This window comes from Gorilla gorilla, chromosome X (assembly GCF_029281585.2).
Source record: "Gorilla gorilla gorilla isolate KB3781 chromosome X, NHGRI_mGorGor1-v2.1_pri, whole genome shotgun sequence".
Classification (NCBI taxonomy): domain Eukaryota; kingdom Metazoa; phylum Chordata; class Mammalia; order Primates; family Hominidae; genus Gorilla; species Gorilla gorilla.
The window spans coordinates 63,662,646-63,686,377 of record NC_073247.2 but is presented as its reverse complement, the minus strand read 5'-3'; the positions used below and the strand labels follow the sequence as shown (position 1 = coordinate 63,686,377).

Genomic DNA, 23,732 nt, shown 5'->3' with positions numbered 1-23,732 from the left:
TGCCTGCTGCCCTTATTAGAGGATTCTGCTCATGCCAGGGTGAGGTAGTAAGTTGTATTGTTGTGGGGTAGGGATATTAGGCCCCAATTAGAAGATAACTATACAACTTACTACTTTCCCTGGTGTGTGGCATATTCACACTTAGTCTTAGCAGTGTTGCCTCCATCAGACAAAGCTGTAGATGTTCCTTGGATAATTTGGACTGGAAGAAAAGAGACATGGAAGGGGACAGATGGTGTTTAGGGTGAGGCAGATGTCATTATAAAGTGACTTGTCTTTCATTAATTGGCGCATATAATTATTTTACCTTTGGGCATGAACTCATTTTGCTATTCTTCAACTGTGTAATGATTGCATTTTATTAGTAATAGAACAGGAATGTGTGCAAGGGAATGGAAAGCATACTTTAAGAATTTTGGGCCAGGCGCAGTGGTTCATGCCTGTAATCCCAGCACTTTTGGGAGGCCGAGGCGGGTGGATCACCTGAGGTCAGGAGTTCGAGACCAACCTGGCCAACACGGCGAAACCCCACCTCTACTCAAAATACAAAAATTAGCCAGGCTTGGTGACACTCGCCTGTGGTCCCAGCTACTCAGGAGGCTGAGGCAGGAGAATTGCTTGAACCCAGGAAGTGGAGGCTTCAGTGAGCTGAGAACACGCCACTGCACTCCAGCCTGGGCAACAGAGCAAGACTCTGTCTCAGGAAAAAAAAAAAAAAAAGATTTTGAAGGGCTGGACGCAGTGGCTCACGCCTGTAATCCCAGCACTTTGGGAGGCCGAGGTGGGTGGATTGCTAGAGCTTAGGAGTTTGAGACCAGCCTGGGCAACATGGCAAGACCCTGTCTCTACTAAATATACAAAAAATTAGTCAGGTGTGGTGGCACATGCCTATAGTCTCAGCTACTTGGGAGGCTGAGGTGGGAGGATCACCTGAGCCCGGGAGGTGAAGGCTGCAGTGAGCCATGATTGTGCCACTACACTCCAGCCTGGGCAACAGTGAGACCCTGTCTCCAAAAAAAACAAATAGAGTTTTGAACGAAATTCTGACCATTTCTTGCTCCAAATAGATGGAGTGGGAGGATCAATAGGATTTTGGTAGTTAGATTTTCTGTGTACCTACAGAGACATTTAGCCTCACCCTATATGGCCTGAAATCTTCCCCCTTCCACCTGCAGGGCACAGAAACGATTTTATTCTTAGAATCCACAGAGTCAGAGCTCCAGTTCTTGCATTCTTGGGACAGAGATAGCACTGTGCCTTAACCTTCATCCTTAGTATACCAGACCAGAGATGTTCCTTGGAGTATTTTTGTTGTGGGAATGATCACTGGCTGGGTGGGATACTTATCAGGCCACATTTGCTGATTGGGGTGGCTCCCCTCATCATTGGCTGGTTGCCCCTTAACCACTATTATTGTTCTTTCCGAGAAAGATGGGACGCCTATGCCTGACAGCTACCCAACAACCCCATCTTCAACTGATGCAGCTACATCTGAGTCCAAGGAGACCCTTGGCACTCTGCAATCCTCACAACAGCAACCAACACTCCCAACCCCACCAGCTTTGGGAGAGGTTCCTCAGGAGCTGCAGTCTCCAGCTGGAGAAGGGGGCAGCTCTACACAGCTATTAATGCCTGTAGAGCCAGAGGAATTGGGTCCCACAAGGCCAAGTGGGGAAGCAGAAACAACTCAGATGGAGTTATCCCCAGCTCCCACTATAAGTGAGTAGAATTTCAACATTTGGGGAGGATGAAACAAGAGGGAAGAAAGGATGTCTTTGTAGCTTCTCTTTGCTCTCTTGCTTGAGAGAAATAGTAGGAGTTCAACTTCTCAAATAATAAGATCTCGTCTTGCGCATTCACTTTCTTAAGTGAAGTTGAGGTCCTGAACTGGTGATAGTTGAATGTCTAATGATATTGGCGATGATACCAACAGTTCATTGAGGCAGTTACTCTGTTTCTGGGCTATCACCCCAGGCTTATTATTTAAAAACAACTCTCCAGCTGGGTATGATGACTCATAATCCCAGCACTTTGGGAGGCTGAGGCAGGGGGATCATTTGAGCTCAGGAGTTTGAGACCAGCCTGGACAACATGGTGAGACCCCATCTCTATTGGGGGGAAAAAAAACTCTCCAAAATCGGTGGTGTTATTTACATGATTAAACTGAAACTCAGAAATGAAATAATTAGCCCAAGTCACTCTATAAGTGGTTGAACTAGAATTAAAACCCAGATCTGTCTGACTTTAAAGCTTACTCTCTCCTTCCACAGTTCCCAGGATGGCAAGCATGTCATCCCACACTTAGAGCTCTCCCATTCTCCTGGCAGACACTGTTTATCTCATGACACTATTTCTCACTGGTTTGAAATGGGGCCTGAAAAGTCTTCTCAGCAGTATTTCAACAGGATAAATTGATACCTGCTTGCCATCCCTGCTCTATACCATCTTGCTTGTGAAGTTCTCTGGAGAGACCTTAAGGTGTCAGTTTTTTCTTTCAAGGAACCTTGTTTATTTTATTTTATTTTTATTTATTTATTTTTTGAGAAAAAGTCTCGCTCTGTCACCCAGGCTGTAGTGCAGTGGTGTGGTCTTGGCTCACTGCAACCTCCGCCACCCAGGTTGGAGTGATTGTCCTGCCTCAGCCTCCCAAGTAACTGGGACTACAGGTGCACGCCACCATGCCCAGCTGATTTTTGTATTTTTAGTAAAGATGAGGTTTTGCCATGTTGGCCAGGCTGATCTGGAACTCCTGACCTCAGGTGATCCACCCGCCTCGGCCTCCCAAAGTGCTTGGATTACAGGCATGAGCCACTGCGCCCTACCGAAACCTTGTTTATTTAGAGAACTACAGGGATATGCACGTGCAAGTGGTGCCTGCAGTGAATCAAAGTGAAAAAATCCCTTACCCGGGCTGGGCGCGGTGGCTCACACTCTGTAATCCAAGCACTTTGGGAGGCCGAGGCAGGTGGATCATGAGGTCAGGAATTCAAGATCAGCCTGGCCAAGATGGTGAAACCCCATCTCTACTAAAAATACAAAAAACTGGCCGGGCGTGGTAGCAGGTGCCTGTAATCCCAGCTCCTCGGGAGGCTGAGGCAGAGAATTGCTTGAACCCAGGAGGCGGAGGTTGCAGTGAGCCGAGATTGCGCCACTGTACTCCAGCCTGGGCAACAGAGTGAGACTCCATCCCCCCACCAAAAAAAAATCCCTTACCTGGTTTGCCTAGGGAAGATGTTTCACAGGCATGCCTGGAACACAGTAAATGTTCAAGAATTGATAGAAGGGGCTTCAGCTGAACCTTAGAAATCTCAAAGTGAGATTGAGAGGGGGACAGCAAGGGAGAAGTGAGAAGTCTGAGCTGAGATGCCCCTAAGGAAGCAGCCCTATCAAAGACCTTATCTGTCATTTTGCCCCGGTTCCAGATAGAAACCTAACCTCTCCCTGTGACTTCTTCCTAGCCTCACTTTCCCCAGAGAGAGCTGAGGATTCTGATGCACTGACGGCTGTCAGCAGTCAGCTAGAAGGCTCTCCTATGGATACAAGCAGCTTGGCTTCCTGTACCTTAGAGGAGGCTGTGGGTGACACTTCAGCAGCTGGCAGTTCTGAGCAGCCCAGAGCAGGCAGCTCTACTCCTGGGGATGCCCCACCAGCTGTGGTGGAAGTGCAAGGCAGGAGTGATGGGTCAGGGGAATCTGCCCAGCCACCTGAGGACAGGTAAGCATGTGTGGGCAAAAGAAGGGTAGGATATATTGGAGGGTCTTTCAAAGCACATTTCATACTTGTCAACTAATGGACATGCTTGCTGGGGAGATAAACCTGGTTTCTGTGAGAAAGGGGTATTGTAGCAGTGTTTTATAAATGAGAAGACATAATCAGCAACCTGAGCATGATTTCCCTCAGCTCCCCACCTGCATCCTCTGAGAGCTCTTCCACCAGAGATTCTGCCGTGGCCATTTCTGGAGCAGATTCCCGAGGAATCCTAGAAGAGCCGTTGCCTTCAACAAGCAGTGAAGAAGAAGATCCCCTTGCGGGTGAGTTCCGTGTATGCCCAGGTCATCCTGGGATTGTTTTGGCTTCTAGTAGCCCTTGGCATGGAAATGCCCACCAGCCAAACAGTTCCATTCAGATGGAGGGCATGTATATGGGAGGACTGACAATAAGGGGGGTGCTGGTATGGCATAATGAAACGGGTCCAGCCTTAGGAGTCAAACTGATCTTGGCTCACTCAAATTCCCCCACTCTGCCACTTCTACCTTTTACAACCTAGGGTCATTATTTAATTTCTGTGATCATGAATGGTACCGAGGGGGTGATGATATCTGCGTGGTAGGTTATTTATAAAGGGTAAGTAACAGTGCATGCAGTCTAGCAAATAACAAAAGCTGTTCTGAGCCCAGGGAAGGTGGGGTGGGACTTCTCTGTGTCCCATGTCTTGCAAGCAGTGAAGACATATACACTGGTTTCCCTCAAGGAGTGACATGGGTTTATTTTCTCCAAGTATGTATTAGGCACCAATAGAGGTGTGAGAGGTTGGGCGCGGTGGCTCATGCCTGTAATCCTGAAAATTTGGGAAGCAGAGGTCAGAGGATCACTTGAAGCCAAGAGTTTAAGACTAGCCTGGGCAACATAGGGAGACCCCATCTCTACAAAAATATATATGTAAATTAGCCAGGCATTTTGGTGCATGCCTGTAGTCCCAGCTACTCAAGATGCTGAGGCAGGAAGACTTGAGCCCAGGAGCTCAACGCTGCAGTGAGGCAAGGGTTGCACCACTACACTCCAGCCTGGGCAACAGACCAAGACCCCGTCTCAAGCAATTAATAAGGCGTGAATCCCTTTACATGTTATATCTCCCTTCAGGTATCAGTCTCCCTGAAGGTGTGGACCCCTCTTTTCTGGCTGCCCTGCCTGATGACATCCGTCGGGAAGTTCTACAGAACCAGCTAGGCATTCGTCCACCAACCCGGACTGCCCCCTCCACAAATAGCTCAGCGCCTGCAGTGGTGGGGAATCCTGGTGTGACTGAAGTGAGCCCTGAGTTTCTGGCTGCCCTGCCTCCAGCCATTCAGGAGGAAGTATGTGAGCGGGAAGGTGGTGGGGCCAGGCTGCCTGGCAGGAGAAATGCCCTCATTGACTTTTTCTGCTCCATAGGTACTGGCACAGCAGAGAGCTGAGCAGCAGCGACGAGAACTAGCACAGAATGCCAGCTCAGACACCCCTATGGACCCTGTGACCTTCATCCAGACTCTGCCCTCAGACCTGCGCCGTAGTGTCCTAGAGGATATGGAGGACAGTGTGTTAGCTGTGATGCCACCTGACATTGCAGCTGAGGCTCAAGCCCTGAGACGAGAGCAGGAAGCCCGGCAGCGACAGCTCATGCATGAGCGTCTGTTTGGGCACAGTAGCACCTCCGCACTCTCTGCTATTCTCCGAAGCCCGGGTACAGAGGGAGGCAAGTGGGAGGGCTCTGGAAAGCTTTAGCCAGATGAGGCTATGTTTTCTTACCTTTGTATTACCTATATCCAGTTTACACCCTCTCCACAATCTCAGTTTTCTTTTTCTTTCCTTCCAGCTTTCACCAGTCGCTTAAGTGGCAACCGTGGGGTCCAGTATACTCGCCTTGCTGTGCAGAGAGGTGGCACCTTCCAGATGGGGGGTAGCAGCAGCCATAACAGGTACCTTTGTCTGTTTTTACCTTACCATATCACCACTCAAGTCTATTAGCCCAGCTCCCTTAGTTTTATAGGTGGAGAAGTTGAAATCCTGACAGGCAGGGTGGATGGTCTCTCTAAGCCATTTCCTTGAATAAGTGAGAGAGCCAGATTTTTGGACTCCCCATTCAGAAAACTACACCTTTTGGTTAGTCTTGCTACCAAAGACCACAATCGCAAAAGCAGGCCGGCAGCAGGTGCTAACTATGATTTTAACAAGAAGGAACACCACTTGTCTCCCATGCAAGTAGTAAAACAACTAACCACCTGCCTTGAGTTTGTAACACCTAGGCTAAGGAAGCATAGAGGAGTGAGTTAGCCAGGCTAAAACAGAGTGGGCCTGACATGCCAAAATGTGAAAGGAGTGATTGGTTCCTACAAGGCCACAAACTCCTGGTAGTCTAGAGAAGGCAGAAACTAGCATTGTCTCCTAGACTTAGGTATGGTCAGATTTTACCAGTCGATGGATGATACCTGGGCTGGAATCTCTGCTGTCTTCTCAGTCGCCGTGTGATGTAGGGCAAGTCACTTAACCTGTTTGAGCCTCTTGTTTATCATCTCAAAAATGGGTGGTTCTCGGCCAGTTGTCGTGGCTCACACCTATAATCCCAGCACTTTGGGAGGCTGAGGCAGGTGGATCACTTGAGTCCAGGAGTTCAAGACCAGCCTAGGCAACATGGCAAACCCAATCTCTACTAAAAATACAAAAAGTAGTCGGGTGTGGTGGCACGCACTAGTAATCCCAGCTACTCGGGAGGCTGAGGCACGAGAATCACTTGAATCCTAGGGGGTGGAGGTTGCAGTGAGCCGATATCGTGCCACTGCACTCCAGCCTGGGTGACAGAGCGAGACTCCATCTCAACAAAAAGCTGGGGCGGGGGGGGAGGTTGATTCTCTAAGCTGTACAGCAGCCCTGAAAGGATGATGTACAGTCATTGTAAAGTGCCTGGTACATAGTAGACACCCAAGAGGGCAGCTGTTACTATGAAGAGCCCTTGGACTGGACACCCACCTTTCTCAAGCCTCCTTGGAGATACCTAGCTCGTTCCCATCCCCCATTCTTATGCCTAATCCCAGAGCTCTAGCCACTGAAGTGTTACCCAAAAACCATGTTCTGTTTCCAGGCCTTCTGGCAGTAATGTAGATACTCTCCTCCGCCTCCGAGGACGGCTCCTTCTGGACCACGAAGCCCTTTCTTGTCTCTTGGTCCTACTTTTTGTGGATGAGCCAAAGCTCAATACTAGCCGTCTACACCGAGTACTGAGAAATCTCTGCTACCATGCCCAGACCCGCCACTGGGTCATCCGCAGTCTGCTCTCCATCTTGCAGCGCAGCAGTGAGAGTGAGCTATGCATTGAAACACCCAAACTCACTACAAGTGAGGAAAAGGGCAAAAAGTCGAGCAAGAGCTGTGGGTCAAGTAGCCATGAGAACCGTCCCCTGGACCTGCTACACAAGATGGAGTCGAAGAGCTCCAACCAGCTTTCCTGGCTCTCAGTATCCATGGATGCAGCCCTAGGCTGCAGGACTAATATATTTCAGATCCAGCGTTCAGGGGGGCGTAAACATACCGAGAAGCATGCAAGCGGTGGCTCCACCGTCCACATCCATCCCCAAGCTGCTCCTGTTGTCTGCAGACACGTTTTGGATACACTCATTCAATTGGCCAAGGTGAGGGTTTCAAACCCAACTCCTGGGGATGGAAGAAGGGTGGCAGCAAGAGCCTGGGTGAAAGTTGAACACTAAGCAGGCTAGCGTGTCTTTTTGCTCTTATTTTAAGTGTTGAGCCCTGTATTGTTTCTAGGGGATTGTCCTGTATATTTCTGGGGTTTTTTCTTCATTTTTTTCCATTTTTATGTATGTCTTATTTAGTCATCAAAACAACTGGGCTGTATGATTCCTGTTTTACAGATGAAGAACCTGGGATTCAGAACATTTTATTCATTTTGTCTTATGATTAGAAAGTGATGGAGCTGGACCTAGAATTTAGTGTTCTTTCAATAATAAGCATTGCTGCCATCTATCAAAGGCCTGCCTTGTGCCAGGCACTGTGCAAAATACATCATGTCGTTTAATCTCCAACAACTTTGCAAGGAAGTGTAGTTATCATCTCCATTTTATAAGTGCGAGACTAAAGCTCAGGAAAAGTTTGCTTGTTGAGTCTGTATTGCTACAAAGCCCTCATTCATTTCTCTAGGCTGCTTTACTGTCTGTTGGATAAAACTCTTATATGACATATCCCCCAATATTTACCAAAATTGTCTGAAGGAGTCTGGGAACCAGTTGTCTTTTCCCTATCAGGAAGCCTCATCCTCTGTGAAGACGTCCTAGACCAAGCCTTGTCCTCCTTTTCCCGGCAGGTATTTCCCAGCCACTTCACACAGCAGCGGACCAAAGAAACAAACTGTGAGAGTGATCGGGAAAGGGGCAGTAAGGCCTGTAGCCCATGCTCCTCACAGTCCTCCAGCAGTGGCATTTGCACAGACTTCTGGGACTTATTGGTAAAACTGGACAACATGAATGTCAGCCGGAAAGGCAAGAACTCCGTGAAGTCAGTGCCAGTGAGCGCTGGCGGTGAGGGGGAAACCTCTCCATACAGCCTCGAGGCCTCTCCACTGGGGCAGCTCATGAACATGTTGTCACACCCAGTCATCCGCCGGAGCTCTCTCTTAACTGAGAAACTCCTCAGACTCCTTTCTCTCATCTCAATTGCTCTCCCAGAAAACAAGGTGTCAGAAGCACAGGCTAATTCTGGCAGCGGTGCTTCCTCCACCACCACTGCCACCTCAACCACATCTACCACCACCACCACTGCCGCCTCCACCACGCCCACACCCCCTACTGCACCCACCCCTGTCACTTCTGCTCCAGCCCTGGTTGCTGCCACGGCTATTTCCACCATTGCCGTAGCTACTTCGACCACAGTGACTACCCCCACGACTGCTACCACTACTGTTTCAAGTAAGTGTGGATGTAGACTGGGAGCTGTGGGGTGTATACTGTGGCACCCACTTCACCCCCTTTTCCATCCAGATAGTTCTCCCTCAGTGATAGCAATCAGCTTGGTTTGTGTTTGTGAGAGCAGAATGTGTTCATTCTCACCCTCATCTGTCCCAGTTCTCTCGCTCTGTCTCCCTTCCTCCATCCCCGTCTCTCTGTGTCTCTCTCTTTCTGTCTCTCCCCTGCCTCTCACACACACACTCCTTTGAAGGTCAGCAGGCATTCACTGAATGTAGCTTCCCTAGGCTAGGCACCAGAAGGAGGAAAGAAAGTTAAGTTCCATCCTCAGGGAATTCCCAGCCTTTCCAGTTGTATTGAGGGAGCCAGTTCTCATGGGAAATAGTTCAAGGGCAGGCAGGATACAGTGTGATTCAGAGTAACCAGATCATCCCAGGAAATAAAGGTAATGAGCCCTGCCACAGATTAGTAAGAATTATCTGAAGAAGTAGGTTTTAAAGAATAGAGTGGGCCATGGTGGTGGGGGAATAGTTGGAAGAAATGCCTGGGGTTTCTTTTTCAGCTTAGAAGTTACAGTCACAAGAGTCCTCTTTGAGTTTATGGTGAGACGTGATTGTGCCACTGCATTCTAGCTTGGGCAACAGAGCGAGACCGTGTCTGTAATAAAAAATAAAAAGCCTTTATCATCCCAAGTCATTTAGATTTGCCTTTGGTGGGTGGGTTTTCTTTTTCAGTACTTTCCCATTTTGAAGCCCTGGGCAATTCAGCGATTCCTTGATTTTGTCACTTAGTCCCTGGCTTGTGAGTTTCAGAGAGGCTTACAATGTTCTGTCTGTTTCCTCAAAGTTTCTGCCACTACTAAGGGCAGCAAATCTCCAGCGAAGGTGAGTGATGGGGGCAGCAGCAGTACAGACTTTAAGATGGTGTCCTCTGGCCTCACTGAAAACCAGCTACAGCTCTCTGTAGAGGTGAGTCCAAGCTCTTCTGATCTGCCAAGACTTGGGGAGAAAGGATAAACAGGGTAGATAATGATTTTGTTCTCAGGCTGGGGCTTACTCCTTCTGTCTTCTTTTTCTCAGGTGTTGACATCCCACTCTTGTTCTGAGGAAGGCTTAGAGGATGCAGCCAACGTACTACTGCAGCTCTCCCGGGGGGACTCTGGGACCCGGGACACTGTTCTCAAGCTGCTACTGAATGGAGCCCGCCATCTGGGTTATACCCTTTGTAAACAAATAGGTAATAGCAGGAGTAAAGCATTTTCTCTTTCTGAAGGTTTCCACTTAGGTGCTTCCTCTTTCTGGAATCCTTTCCTGAATCCCCAAGCTGAATCAGATACCTCCATATCCCTATAACACAGCCTCCATGCTCCCTCTGTCGTAACACAGATTACCCTGGGTTATCATCTGTTTTCCTCTGCTCAGTTGTTTGAAAGCAAGGCTGGGTTTGTCTCCTCATCCCCGCTGCCCGGCACACAGTGGTGCTTAATGAAGGGAAAAGAGAACACATGGGAACAGCAGTGCCTCCTTTCTTCTCCATGCTGGGCACTCGTAAGAGCCCCATGATAAGACAGCTGAGGCAGCTTCACCCCTTCAGAGTATGTGCCTACACTGCATTCAGCCTCAGGAATTATAGAGTCAGAATAGTACTCTCTGCTTTTGTGTAATTTTGAGGGTACAAAAATTCTAAGAACAGTTACAAATTACCTCGTTTCTATCATCTTCCTCCCTGTTTTACTGAGAAGAAAGCCAAAACCCAGGGTGATAAAGTGATTGGACCAAGGAGTACAGCCAGGTTTTCTTTCAACATAGAGTCTGTCTACCCTGTCCCACCCTCATCCCAATCATGAGTCTCCCTAGATCTTGGCTACATACTTAGTTCTCTCTCTCCTTCACCCCCATGTCCCTAAGTCTGGGGTGATAGGAGAGTTGGTTGGCCTGTATAACTCAGGGTGTTCTTTGCTGCATGAAAATTACAACGTTCTTCCAGAAAGAATTTGGCCTCTGACCTTTCTCTGTTGGCTGCCACCATCTATTCCACACCTATGGGCCAGGCACTGTCTAGGCACTCTACCATATAATTATCTCTTAATTCTCACAGCAACCTTGTGAGGTTAGGCAGTAAAATTCCCATCCCAGTATTAATATTGGTTAGCAAATTGGGCAAGGGGTCAAGAAATTTGCCTGAAACCACCACAGAACCTTAGTAATTTTGAGAGATATATGGGATTTCAACCATGGTCTGTTTAGCTCCAGAGGAGATACTGTTTCTCTTCTACATGAAACTCATTTCATGCAGATTCAGCAGATCCCTGTGGCCATAGGTAAGTTGGTAGTCCCAGGTGACGGTTCGTGGACACGCATAATAAGCTGAACAGAGCACGATTCCAGCTCACTCTAGGTTCTCTGCAGCTGAGCAATGAAGAGTGGCCTAAGCAGGTGTCTTAGAGAGATTTGGCTTTTAGCCACTTTACCAGGGGAGTCTCTGAACACTTGCTGACTCCTCTGCCTGCTCAGGTACCCTGCTGGCCGAGCTGCGGGAATACAACCTCGAGCAGCAGCGGCGAGCCCAGTGTGAAACCCTCTCTCCTGATGGCCTGCCTGAGGAGCAGCCACAGACCACCAAGCTGAAGGGCAAAATGCAGAGCAGGTGGGTGGTAGCCACCCTTTGGCTGGGGGCTTGAATCTGGGATATTCTGGAAGATGGCTCTTGCTGGTTTCCTGGTCTTTTTTATTTCTCTGGGTGATTTTCGTATCTTTCCTATACACACTTGACCCATTTTTTTCTACTTCCTACTTGGAAGATTTCCTTCTGAGTTTCCTTACCCCTCTGGTTGACACCAGGAAGCCTTGCTTGCTTTGGGTGTTTATACTTTGATGCTGTCAATATACGCAAGCCACCTCTACACTATCCAGGTTTGACATGGCTGAGAATGTGGTAATTGTGGCATCTCAGAAGCGACCTTTGGGTGGCCGGGAGCTCCAGCTGCCTTCTATGTCCATGTTGACATCCAAGACATCTACCCAGAAGTTCTTCTTGAGGGTACTACAGGTCATCATCCAGCTCCGGGACGACACGCGCCGGGCTAACAAGAAAGCCAAGCAGACAGGCAGGCTAGGTATGGAACTAGAGTGTCCAGTTGAGGGGAAGGGTTGGTGGCGGTAAAGCCAGATTCCTTGGAGGTGCAGGACTTAACGGCCTGTCTCCTTCCTGTTTGACCTTTCCAAAAGGAAAATGATTATCCTTTTTTCAGAATGTTGATGGCTGCATTCTACATCTCATTCAAGCTATCTGCGTAGGAAATTCATTAGGGGGAGTGGGAATTAAGGGGGAGTGGAAATCTGGCAGGGAAGTTGGGGGCCAGCCTTTTGCTGAACAAGACTTAACTCACTAGGTGCATCTCCTTTCTGCTTCCTTGGTCATTTCTAACTAAGCCGTGGCTTGACAAATCATTTTCCCTACCTCTTTCCTCCTGTCCCACAGAACCCTCTCGCACAAAACCATCCGTCTGTCTAGCATCATGCCCCCTGCCCTTATCTGTAATGGTAAATCTTAGCGCCTGATGATGAGCACTCTGAAGCTTCCTGAGCTAAAGCTCAAAAGACCTCAGCAAGATGCCCTGTGGCAGCCCAGGAGATAGGAGAGAGAATATTGGGCTTTCCCTCTTCCTATATTTTATATCTTGCCTTCCTCTTTCTCTTTCTCCCAGGTTCCTCCGGTTTAGGCTCAGCTAGCAGCATCCAGGCAGCTGTTCGGCAGCTGGAGGCTGAGGCTGATGCCATTATACAAATGGTACGTGAGGGTCAAAGGGCGCGGAGACAGCAACAAGCAGCAACGGTTAGCATGATGCCTGTGGCCCCTCATTCATTTGTCTCTCCACTCATCCCCCCACCACGTCATCAGTGGGGTTTCATTGCCTTTACCTTGTATGCTTTTGCATTAAGTTTGCCATATGAATGCTTCTGGACAAAAGGGTTACTTTCTGTTGGTGTTTTCCTATTTGTTGATTGGTTTGTTGGTTTGATTTGATTTAAAGCTTGGCCATCATACCCCACTCCCAGCTATCCAGTCAACAGTGGCGCTTTTGCAAACTGCCTGATGCTAAGTGTTGTCTGGGTTCTGAGGGGATATGGGGTGAAGTTTTTTTTCAGTCCCATGGAACAATGCAGGTACATCAGAAACATCTCAGGAATCCTACCATTGAAAGTCCCCCAAGCTTGGTACATATCCCACACAGCCACTTCTGTCTGTGGCTGCTCCCTCCACCCTGCCCTCTGCCTTTATTCTCCATAATCCCTTGGCACCTAGGCACTCAGGCACTTTTAGGAGGAAACCTTCAGATACTTAAGTAGCCAGCTCAGTGTTGGGGTCCCGGCATTGAGTGGCTGCAGTAAAAGCCTGGCATCACATGTGTATGCTGTGGCACTCCCTCATTGTTTTCCTGTCCTTGCAACATGTAAGTTACCTTTCCAAGATCCAAGAAAGGTATCCTAAGACCCGATATTTCTTTGCATATAATTACTATTATACAGTATGGTTTTATTGAGTAGGCAGGGAAAAGCCTTGAACTTAGGGGCAGTGACTCCAGGAAGGTAGAAAGGGAAAATAAAGCTGTTATTCTGGAGTATTTTTTCTGCCGAGTCTCTTTCCCATTACCCGAAAAGATGTCGGCTTTTTAAATAATCCCACTCATGAGAGGTTGCTCTACTTCTCCTATTATTTCCCCTTTTGTGAGCAAACAGAAACAAAGAGCAGACCTACCTTCCACCCATCTGAATTTTTTATACACATACACACATACACACACACACACACACACAAAACAGAAGAAGACTTGAAGTCTATATACAGGAGGCTAGTTCTGACCGGTCATAGGTCTGGATTGTAGACTGTAGGAAATGTAGGCATCCAAGAAGCTATTCGGAAAAGCTTACAAAACACAGTGGAGAAAAGCAGAAGAGTTGGGAAAGGCATCCTTTTGTCCTGGATAGCTACAGTTTTCCCCACCCAAATATGGGAAGCTTCTTTGCAAGCTCAATGTATGAGAAGTGGAAGGGCCAACCTCTAGCCTGTCTCTAAGGAAAGCAGAGTTGCACCCTTATGTGATTTTTGTCTCCCTTTTATCCAGTCGGAGTCTAGCCAGTCAGAGGCGTCTGTCCGGAGGGAGGAATCACCCATGGATGTGGACCAGCCATCTCCCAGTGCTCAAGATACTCAATCCATTGGTCAGTACTACTTCCTGTTTCCAGCCGAGCAAAAGGGATAGCCAGTCTTCTGGAATGTCTGCTGAATCCCCTCCTCCCAGCATATATAAGCCCAGTGTTTTCCCATTTGTTCCAGTAAACCCTGGTTTCTGTAAATGATGACAGGTGTTTGACAACCAAGGCACACTTTTCTTTCCTGTAGTAAAGGAAAGAAAATGGTGGGATATTATGCATTCAGACAGCATGTTTTTGTGGGGTTTTCTCTTGTGGTGGTGGTTGTTTTTGAGACAGTCTCCCTCTGTCACCCGGCTGGAATGCAGTGGCACGATGTCTGCTCACTGCAACCTCTGACTCCTGGGTTCAAGCAATTCTCCTGTCTCAGCCTCCCAAGTAGCTGGGATTACAGGCGCCCACCACCACACCTGGCTAGTTTTTGTATTTTTTTTAGTAGAGACGAGTTTCGCCATGTTGGCCAGGCTGGTCTCAAACTCCTGACCTCAGGTGATCCACCTGCCTTGGCCTCCCAGAGTGTTAGAATTACAGGCGTGAGCCACTGCGCCCAGCCCAGCATGTGTTTTAAATCTTTTGTTTTATTATTGAGGCAGGGTCTTTCTCCATCACCTAAGCTAAGATGCAGTAACATAGTCATAGCTCACTGCAACCTCAAACTTCTGAGCTCAATCCATCCTCCTGCCTTGGCTATCTGAGTAGTTGGGACTGTAAGGGACAGGCCACCATGCCCAGCTAATTTTTTTTATCTTTGTAGAAATGGAGTCTCACTATGTTGCCCAGGCTGGTCTTGAACTCCTGGCCTCAAGCCATCCTCTCACTTCAGTCTCCCATGTCTTCTTTCTTTCTTTTTTGTTTTTTGAGACAGAGTCTAGCTCTGTCGCCCAGGGTGGAGTGCAGTGGTGCAATCTCGGCTCACTGCAACCTCCGCCTCCTGGATTCAAGTGATTCTCCTGCCTCAGCCTCCCAAGTAGCTGGGATTACAGGCGCCTGCCACCATGCCTGGCTAATTTTTTTTTTGTATTTTTAGTAGAGACAGGGTTTCGCCATATTGGCCAGGCTGATTTCAAACTCCTGACCTCAAGTGATCCACCTGCCTCGGCCTCCCAAAGTGCTGGGATTACAGGCATGAGCCACGGCCGACCAGCCTTAGTCTCCCGTGTTTTAAATCTTGGCTCCCCCATTTACTGCTTCTGGGACCTGAGGCAAACCTCTTTGTTAGGTTTCCTTGTTTAAAATAGGAATGTTCAGTTGTTAGGATTAAATGAGTTAAAACATGTATAGTGGTTAGAGAAGCACACGATGAATGCTATCGTTAGCAGCATTTCTCAAAGTCAGTCATACATAGAATACATTTTGGCACCCTCGTAACACATTCCCATGGAATAGTATTCTTGTAGGACAACCATTGTTATCCTACCTTTCATCAGGATTTGGGGAGATAGATATTATTCTCGTGTTCTGTATTCACCTTCTTTTACCTAAGGTCATATGATTTGCAAGTACCAGAGCCAGGATTCAAACCTAAGGCTGTCAGAACCTTGAAGAATAGTCAGGATTTGGGTAAAGGATGAACAGCAAAGGTCATGAAGAAACCTAAGCAGGGCCAGGTGTATGGGGATCGGGGGTTGATGAGAAAACAGTCACTTACTCCCCACCCAGAAGATGGGGTTGTGTCTTGATGCTTAGCTACTGAGCAGAGGTTAGAATAAGCCCCCAGTGAGTATCAGGAAAAGTACCAGCCATGGGATTCCATCTGTCATACCATGGCTTCTCAGGGTTTTAACTGCCCCAGGACAAGATGACTAATTTAGAAGGCATTAGAAGGCTGGGCGTGGTGGCTCACGCCTCTAATCCCAGCACTTTGGGAGGCCAAGGCAGGTGGATCATGAGGTCAGGAGTTCAAGACCAGCCTGACCAACATGGTGAAACCAAGTCTCTACTAAAAATACAAAAATCAGCCGGGCATGGTGGCTTGTGCCTGTAATTCCAGCTACTCAGGAGGCTGAGGCTGGAGAATCGCTTGAACCCGGGAGGCGGAGGTTGCAGTGAGCCAAGGTCGCACCACTGCACTGCAGCCTGGGCGACAGAACGAGACTGTTTCAGGGAAAAAAAAAAAAAAAGGCATTAGACTTACAGTTAGAAAGATTTAGTTTGATGTCCTGGTGCTGTCTTCCTCAGAAACCAAAACGAGGAAAAGACAGCCTACTTTCCAAGGCCAGCTGTCAGAATTCAATGACAATAGTGTCCTAAAACGTCCTGTATAAACTGGAAGGCAACCATCCAAAGCTCCACTGTTGTTACATTACCCTGAAATAATCCACAGATTCTCTTGAAACTAGTGAGGCAGTGACTAGACTAGCACTGTCTGGATCTGCAGTAGCACCTGTGGCTTTTGAGCACCTTAAATGTGGCTAGCGCAACTGAGGAACCAGATTCATTATTTTATTTATTCTGTTTAATGTAAATGCCATCCAATGCAGGTCCTAGACCTTGTTTCAGATGTTGCTCGGTGAGTACCACTCAGTGGCCAGTGGTCCCCTCTACTTGTTCTGTATATTAGTTGGTGCGTGTGGTCTAGAAAGATCTAAGCAGAAGGGAAATTTTGAAGACTTTCTGACTCTCTTCTGTGTGCCCTCCAGCCTCCGATGGAACCCCACAGGGGGAGAAGGAAAAGGAAGAAAGACCACCTGAGTTACCCCTGCTCAGCGAGCAGCTGAGTTTGGACGAGCTGTGGGACATGCTTGGGGAGTGTCTAAAGGAACTAGAGGAATCTCATGACCAGCATGCGGTGCTAGGTGAGTTGTGTCCTAAAGGCCCAGGTCCCAACCCAGTGGTCTGCTCTGGGACCCTTCCTGCCAGCTTGTTTTTCTTCCTTCCAGGTTACTCCTCTCCTTCAGTGTCTCTGTAATGAGAATTCAAAAGAGAAGTGTTTTTTCTCTGACTTCAGTATAAAAAAGATTGACCTTCTCTTTTAATAGTTGGTGTCTTTCACTTTATAGACAAGGGGAATCTTTATAACTGGTTAGCTATCCCATTTTTCTTTGGCTTCAAGGAAGTTCCTCTGTGACTTGATTCTACCATCATATTTCCCTGCAAGTTCTCATTGTTTCTACTTTTTTTTTTTTTTTTAATCAGAAATGAGGTCTCACTATGTTGCCAAGGCTGATCTCAAACTGCTGGGCTCGAGCAATTTTCCCACCTCGGCCTCCCAAAGTGCTGGGATCATAGGTGTGAGCCACCACACCTAGCCTAGTTTTCACTATTTCTTCTTCCTTACTTATTTTTATAATTTGTTTATGATGGCAAAGAGGTTTGCATGTTGAAGTTTGCAGAGTAAAATGTTACTTCTCCATCATTCCTACCCCTAGTGCTACAGCCTGCTGTCGAGGCCTTCTTTCTGGTCCATGCCACAGAGCGGGAGAGCAAGCCTCCTGTCCGAGACACCCGTGAGAGCCAGCTGGCACACATCAAGGACGAGCCTCCTCCACTCTCCCCTGCCCCCTTAACCCCAGCCACGCCTTCCTCCCTTGACCCATTCTTCTCCCGGGAGCCCTCATCTATGCACATCTCCTCAAGCCTGCCCCCTGACACACAGAAGTTCCTTCGCTTTGCAGGTACAGGGAACTTTTAGGCTGCCAGGTGTAGAAGGCTTCATTTTAAACAGGATTGTTTCATACAGTTAATCCTTAATTGATGAGAGAGAGAGAGAGAGAGAGTGTGTGTGTGTGTGTGTACATACACACACCCGTGCACGTAAACCCTGCATGGTTTCCCTTGGCCTCAGGATACTCAGGTTTAGAATAGAAATGCTCAGATTCACGTTCACACCTCAAGGGTTGGCCCTTGGTTTTGACTAGTCCTTTTAGAGCCCTGAAATAAGGAAGAGGAAGGAAGAGAGAGTTGCTAGCTGGTTGGCTGTCTTACAGCTTCTGGGGCAGATGATGTGCTTAATTCCTGCTGTCACTTCTCCCCTCAGAGACTCACCGCACTGTGTTAAACCAGATCCTACGGCAGTCCACGACCCACCTTGCTGATGGGCCTTTTGCTGTCCTGGTAGACTACATTCGTGTCCTCGACTTTGATGTCAAGCGCAAGTATGTGTCCTGGATATTGGGGGGTAGAGGGGTGGTGAGAACTCCCCAAATGGTAACTCGCTTCTGAAGTTACTCTTGAGGCCACAAGTTTCCTTTGGTGACAGCACTTGGAATGGTGGTGGTGGGGAGGGAAGAGACAGCTGTAGCATTGATGGCCATCATAGCTAAATACTCCTGGGCTTCTCCACCCCATCTGCATTTTTCATCAGCAAAACAGAGTCACATGATTTTTGAACCACACAATTTCTAAAGTTCTGTTCCATCCGTTGGGGGTAGTACAGGAGGCACAGGTGGCCATAGTACACACACAGCAGGGTTCCAGGGGCTTCCACAACACTCCTGGAGTCATCCCTATGCCTCTCCTTCTCCTCGTGCATGTATACATGCTTACCTGCTTGTGGCAGAAATCACATGTCACAATCTTTGTGGGCCCTTACTCAGTGGAGGTAAGAAAAATTTAGAGTTGGTAATGAGTGATCTACCTCTCCCAACTACTGGGCATTTCCCAAACAGGTGTGGAGCAGAGATAAAAGTGTTTGGAGGATAGAAGGAGCATCATTGTGGGTCTTCTTCCTAATCACACAAACAAATTTGTTCTGCCACCCTTAATCCTATCTTCCTTCCTTTTCTACCTCCCAAGATATTTCCGCCAAGAGCTGGAGCGTTTAGATGAGGGGCTCCGGAAAGAAGACATGGCTGTGCATGTCCGTCGTGACCATGTGTTTGAAGACTCCTATCGTGAGCTGCATCGCAAATCCCCCGAAGAAATGAAGAATCGATTGTAAGGGCCCAGGAACGGAGAAAAGATGGCGGGTGGGAGGTGGGGCCTCCTGCACAGTAGCGATGGCTTGCTCTAGCCTCAAATTTAGGGAGGTGCTGCCCTCCCTAATAGGAATTCCCCATAGGAGTCTGGTTTTAGATAATCTTACTGAGTTGTCTCCTATCTTCTGGGCCTGCCCTGCTGGCTGGCCCTTTAGCTAAGCTACACAACAATTCCCAGACAGACAGGAAAGTCTTTGGTGTTTATAAGGATATACCTGCTGGCTTTGCAATGAGAGCTTTAATATTGCTATACTAGGAATGACCATGTATGAGTGGCCTCCACCAAACTGGTAACTGCTCACTGGTGATTCTGAAGCCACCTAGAGGAGATCAGCAGTTTGTAATACTGAGCGTAGGAGCTGATGAGATGAAAGACCTATTGGAGTTGTTTAATGATTTCCTCCCCATCTCTTGTGGTGTGGGCTCTCCAACTGTGTAATCACAAGAAGTCAGGGAGTCTCCCTAGACAGACTGTATGCCATGTTCTTCCACCACCAAATACCTTTAGAGAATTTGGACTCTGGGCTTATCCCTCTCTAATACCACTTTTCTCCCCTCCCCACTTCACCTAAGCAAGGCCTCATTTATTTCTCTGATACCTTTCCTATTGGTGTTTTCTGGAATATCTGTTAACCTTGACTATTTTGGGACATCTCCTCTGTCAATGGTGCTTTTGTTTGGTCCCAGATCTCCACCCCACTTCTGGGCTGTCCTGGCACTCTCTGTTTACCTCTTCATCTGACACTGCACTCCCCAGACACTGCTTCACAGTCTCTCACTCACACAAATGATTGGATATATCCTGGGTTTTCTGCACAGCTCTTTTCTGCTTCTGCTTTCTTATGCAGGTATATAGTATTTGAAGGAGAAGAAGGGCAGGATGCTGGCGGGCTCCTGCGGGAGTGGTATATGATCATCTCTCGAGAGATGTTTAACCCTATGTATGCCTTGTTCCGTACCTCACCTGGTGATCGAGTCACCTACACCATCAATCCATCTTCCCACTGCAACCCCAACCACCTCAGCTACTTCAAGTTTGTCGGACGCATTGTGGCCAAAGCTGTATATGACAACCGTCTTCTGGAGTGCTACTTTACTCGATCCTTTTACAAACACATCTTGGGCAAGTCAGTCAGGTGAGGATGAGGCATAGTCCTGGGACTGTCTTCAGTCCTGGGGGTCTGGTCTTTTTGTGTCCCATCCTTGTGCTCCTTCTTCCCCCCCACTAGCAAACCATGACCCTGTATAATTGTGTTTTTCTAGATATACAGATATGGAGAGTGAAGATTACCACTTCTACCAAGGTCTGGTTTATCTGCTGGAAAATGATGTCTCCACACTAGGCTATGACCTCACCTTCAGCACTGAGGTAGGTCAGGAAATCCTAAACAGCACATCCCAGCCAATCTGGAAGATCCATTCCAGGTTCACCTTAGAACTAGCACTGCGTGACCTTCTCATAGTTCTAAGGAAGCATCTTGACTTCTTAAAGCTGTAGCAGGTGGTTGTGAGTGACATCACAAACAGGAAAACCAGAATTTGCAGGCCATTTCCTAGTTTCACCTTTATTAAAAAAAAAAAAAAAACTCCAGTACATAATTCCTCATTCCCAAGGGTAGGTCTTTGTAGAAAAATTGTACAAATGTAAGTGGGGGGAAAATGAAGGCAATTAAGGTTAGTCTTCTCCTAAATTCTTTTCCTAAGAGATTACATTCCGTTACGTATGTTAGCCATTCCCTTTTCCCTTTTACCACTGATAGTTGCCTTACTCTCTTCTGCCTTTTTTGTGGGTCTTAGAGCCACAGAGTATTTTCCTCTTTCCTACCCAAAGCCTTTCCCTATAAGGGGAGTTGCGAGCTATGAGTAGTAGAAAAAGTCACTGTTTTGTATGGACTTGCCTCATCTCTCTGCCCAGGACATGGCAAGGGGTTTAGGGTGTGTTCCTAGGTATCTAATCCCATCCTAGACGAAGTCTGATATGTTTGATTGGTGTTTTGGTTGTTCTAGGTCCAAGAGTTTGGAGTTTGTGAAGTTCGTGACCTCAAACCCAATGGGGCCAACATCTTGGTAACAGAGGAGAATAAGAAGGAGTATGTACACCTGGTATGCCAGATGAGAATGACAGGTAGGGGAAATGTTCCTAGACCTCTAGTTGCTCAATATGAGAAGAGGTCGGACTTGATTCATTTGATAGGCATGTTTCGTTTTCCTCTGCTATGACAGAGCCACAAATGCCTTGCACAAAAGACAAAACACGTGATCAAAAATACTTAACTTTGGGCACGGTAGCTCACACCTATAATCCCAGCACTTTGGGAGGCCAAGGTGGGTGGATCAGTTGAGGTGAGGAGTTTGAGACCAGCCTGGCCAACATGGTGAAACCCCGTCTCTACTAAAATAAAAAATTAGCCAAGTGTGACAGCATGCGCCTGTAGTCCCAGCTACTCGGGAGACTGAGACAGACGAATTGCTTGAACCCGGGAGGTGGAGTTTGCAGTGAGCTGAGATCGCACCACTCTTCTCCAGCCTGGGCAACAGAGTGAGACTCCATCTCAAAAAAAAAACAAAAACAACAACAACAAAAACCCAGCTTAACTTCACTGGGCACAGTGGCTCACACTTGTAATCCTAGCACTTTGGGAGGCTGAGGCAGGAGGATAGCTTGAGCCCAGGGGGTTGAGACTAGCCTGGGCAGAATTAACCAGTTGTGGTGCATGCCTGTAGTCCCAGCTAACAGTGGTAGATGGGAGCCAGATGGGGGATCTCTGACCTCTACGGTTGTGTGAGTTTAGAAGTCATTTGGCTTTTTGGTTATCTCACCAGGAGCCATCCGCAAGCAGTTGGCGGCTTTCTTAGAAGGCTTCTATGAGATCATTCCAAAGCGCCTCATTTCCATCTTCACTGAGCAGGAGTTAGAGCTGCTTATATCAGGACTGCCCACCATTGACATCGATGATCTGAAATCCAACACTGAATACCACAAGTACCAGTCCAACTCTATTCAGGTGAGCTGCTGCTGGCATCCCTCCTCGTATGGTCCTCTTACCCTAGGCAACACTAGTTTGTGTGATACCAAATAAACCAGTAGTACTCTTAGAGGACGTTGCATGTAGAAGACAGTCTACCTATATCTAACTCTTTGTTCTCCTGGAGCATAGCAGACTTCTCTTGGCCGTCTTATGAATGAAAGGAGCTAAAGCTCATCCCACAGAAGGGACTTGCCTCAGATACCAAGTCCAGTCCTGTTTCCTAGATTCCATCCCCCCCCACCCTGCTTCTAGGAGCTTTCTACCTAACACTGGCTTCATGGGTCCCTTCCTACAGATCCAGTGGTTCTGGAGAGCATTGCGTTCTTTCGACCAAGCTGACCGTGCCAAGTTCCTCCAGTTTGTCACGGGTACTTCCAAGGTACCCCTGCAAGGCTTTGCTGCCCTCGAAGGCATGAATGGCATTCAGAAGTTTCAGATCCATCGAGATGACAGGTCCACAGATCGCCTGCCTTCAGCTCACACATGGTAAAAGGAAGGGTTTGTTTCTCCTTTTCAGCACTTAGATTGAGCTTGCATACTTGATGTTTTCAGGACCCTACCCAAGATTGGGAACGCAAATGTGGCTGAGTCCTGGACCTTGGGTAACTCACAATTTGGTGTTTCTGTGGAGGTGATGTTTGAGATGAGATGTGCTAGACACAGTGGGGGCTGGGGAGACACTGTCAGGTAAACAGCACCACAAGAGAGCATGGTGTATTCCAGGGCCGGCGTGACTGGAGCAAGGAGGAGTTGCAGGGAGCAAAAGTCTAAAGAGCTCAGCAGAGGTCCGATTACCAGTGACTCTGAAAACCTCCTTCAAGTTTGCACTTTAGCCTATGGGCGAGTGAGGCCAGGGTGTTTAAGGAGGAGTGACAGGGTCAGATTTTTGGTTTTGGTGCCTGATGGCCAGTTTGGGAGCCAGGTAAAGGGGGACATACTGGGCTGAGACAAGATTGGGAGTCATCAAGAAGCAGGGAGTTGGTTTCTTCAGGGAGGGGAGGGGCTGGTGGGCACCATGGGAACACACAGATTTGGTTATCTGTCATCCCTCACCACGAACTGATCTTTCTTCTTTCCTTAGTTTTAATCAGCTGGATCTGCCTGCCTATGAGAGCTTTGAGAAGCTCCGCCACATGCTACTGTTGGCTATCCAGGAGTGCTCTGAAGGCTTTGGGCTGGCCTAATAAGGCCCTGCCCAACTCTGTGGGGTTTTTTTTACCATTGTTGGACCTGGGGAGGGGGGAGTTAAAAAAAGAACCAGAAAGAAATTGTCAAAAACCAATAAATGAAATCCACCAACTCACCGTGTGTGTCCCAGCTGCCCCATCCTCCCCAGCGCATACCTGTTCCTCTTCTCATTCTCTCCCCGCCGCCTGTTTCCTCACCTTCTCTCCACTTTCCATGCCGTCCATGATCCCCACCCCATGTGTTTTAAAAAGGCAGTAGCCTTTGCAGGGACCTGTCTGTCCCAACTGTTTGAACAGTGTGCTCCTCAGATTCTGTGTTCAGAAGGATTTGCTGCATTGAGACTTGAAACCTTTGGATAGGGGAAAAAATTATATATATATATATTTTTTTGTTCTGTTTGCATTTCTTAATTTGTGCTTGGAATGTGTTGATGTGCACAGCTAATGATTCAATGCGAGACAAGATTGGCGTCTGTGTTGTGGAGGTTTCAAATAAAGAGCACTCTTCATAACTCACTTTTCACAATGGAGTTTTTTTCAAACTTAAAAAAAAAAAAAACTCTTAAGCACATGCTAGGCATCTGGAGAAAAGATGGATTCTCCAGGAAACCATCCCTGCCCTACCCGCTTGCCCACCTGCCTCCACCACTGGTGCAACTTCCTCCTTCAGAGTCAGTTTCTGCAGTCAGGAGAGATTAGCAGTTCACCAGGAATTGGG

General features: G+C 47.8%; 1 protein-coding gene and 1 non-coding gene across 31 annotated transcripts in view; both read left to right on the top strand.

The window, feature by feature from the left end:
- The window catches only part of HUWE1 (HECT, UBA and WWE domain containing E3 ubiquitin protein ligase 1), a 154,084-nt gene extending 130,558 nt beyond the window's left edge, over positions 1–23,526 (top strand). For 25 of the 30 annotated variants that reach the window (XM_031006086.3, XM_063702832.1, XM_063702831.1 and 22 more), the window contains 24 exons: positions 1,432–1,719; positions 3,459–3,714; positions 3,901–4,031; positions 4,861–5,075; positions 5,152–5,440; positions 5,573–5,675; positions 6,836–7,382; positions 8,072–8,672; positions 9,516–9,637; positions 9,749–9,905; positions 11,183–11,315; positions 11,582–11,784; positions 12,376–12,503; positions 13,795–13,891; positions 16,522–16,677; positions 17,251–17,496; positions 17,859–17,976; positions 18,617–18,757; positions 19,647–19,934; positions 20,062–20,167; positions 20,806–20,923; positions 21,622–21,803; positions 22,123–22,313; positions 22,909–23,526. In XM_031006086.3, the coding sequence (XP_030861946.2) occupies positions 1,432–1,719; positions 3,459–3,714; positions 3,901–4,031; positions 4,861–5,075; positions 5,152–5,440; positions 5,573–5,675; positions 6,836–7,382; positions 8,072–8,672; positions 9,516–9,637; positions 9,749–9,905; positions 11,183–11,315; positions 11,582–11,784; positions 12,376–12,503; positions 13,795–13,891; positions 16,522–16,677; positions 17,251–17,496; positions 17,859–17,976; positions 18,617–18,757; positions 19,647–19,934; positions 20,062–20,167; positions 20,806–20,923; positions 21,622–21,803; positions 22,123–22,313; positions 22,909–23,011 (4,919 nt within the window). In that variant the 3' untranslated portion in view covers positions 23,012–23,526. The remainder of the gene's footprint in view (positions 1–1,431; positions 1,720–3,458; positions 3,715–3,900; positions 4,032–4,860; positions 5,076–5,151; positions 5,441–5,572; positions 5,676–6,835; positions 7,383–8,071; positions 8,673–9,515; positions 9,638–9,748; positions 9,906–11,182; positions 11,316–11,581; positions 11,785–12,375; positions 12,504–13,794; positions 13,892–16,521; positions 16,678–17,250; positions 17,497–17,858; positions 17,977–18,616; positions 18,758–19,646; positions 19,935–20,061; positions 20,168–20,805; positions 20,924–21,621; positions 21,804–22,122; positions 22,314–22,908) is intronic. The other 5 variants (XM_063702843.1, XM_063702842.1, XM_063702841.1 and 2 more) reach the window with 3 other exon arrangements.
- On the top strand, positions 40–119 carry MIR98 (microRNA mir-98). Its single transcript, NR_106231.1, has one exon. It is a non-coding gene; the product is annotated as a microRNA mir-98 (primary transcript).
- Positions 23,527–23,732: the final 206 nt, after the last annotated feature.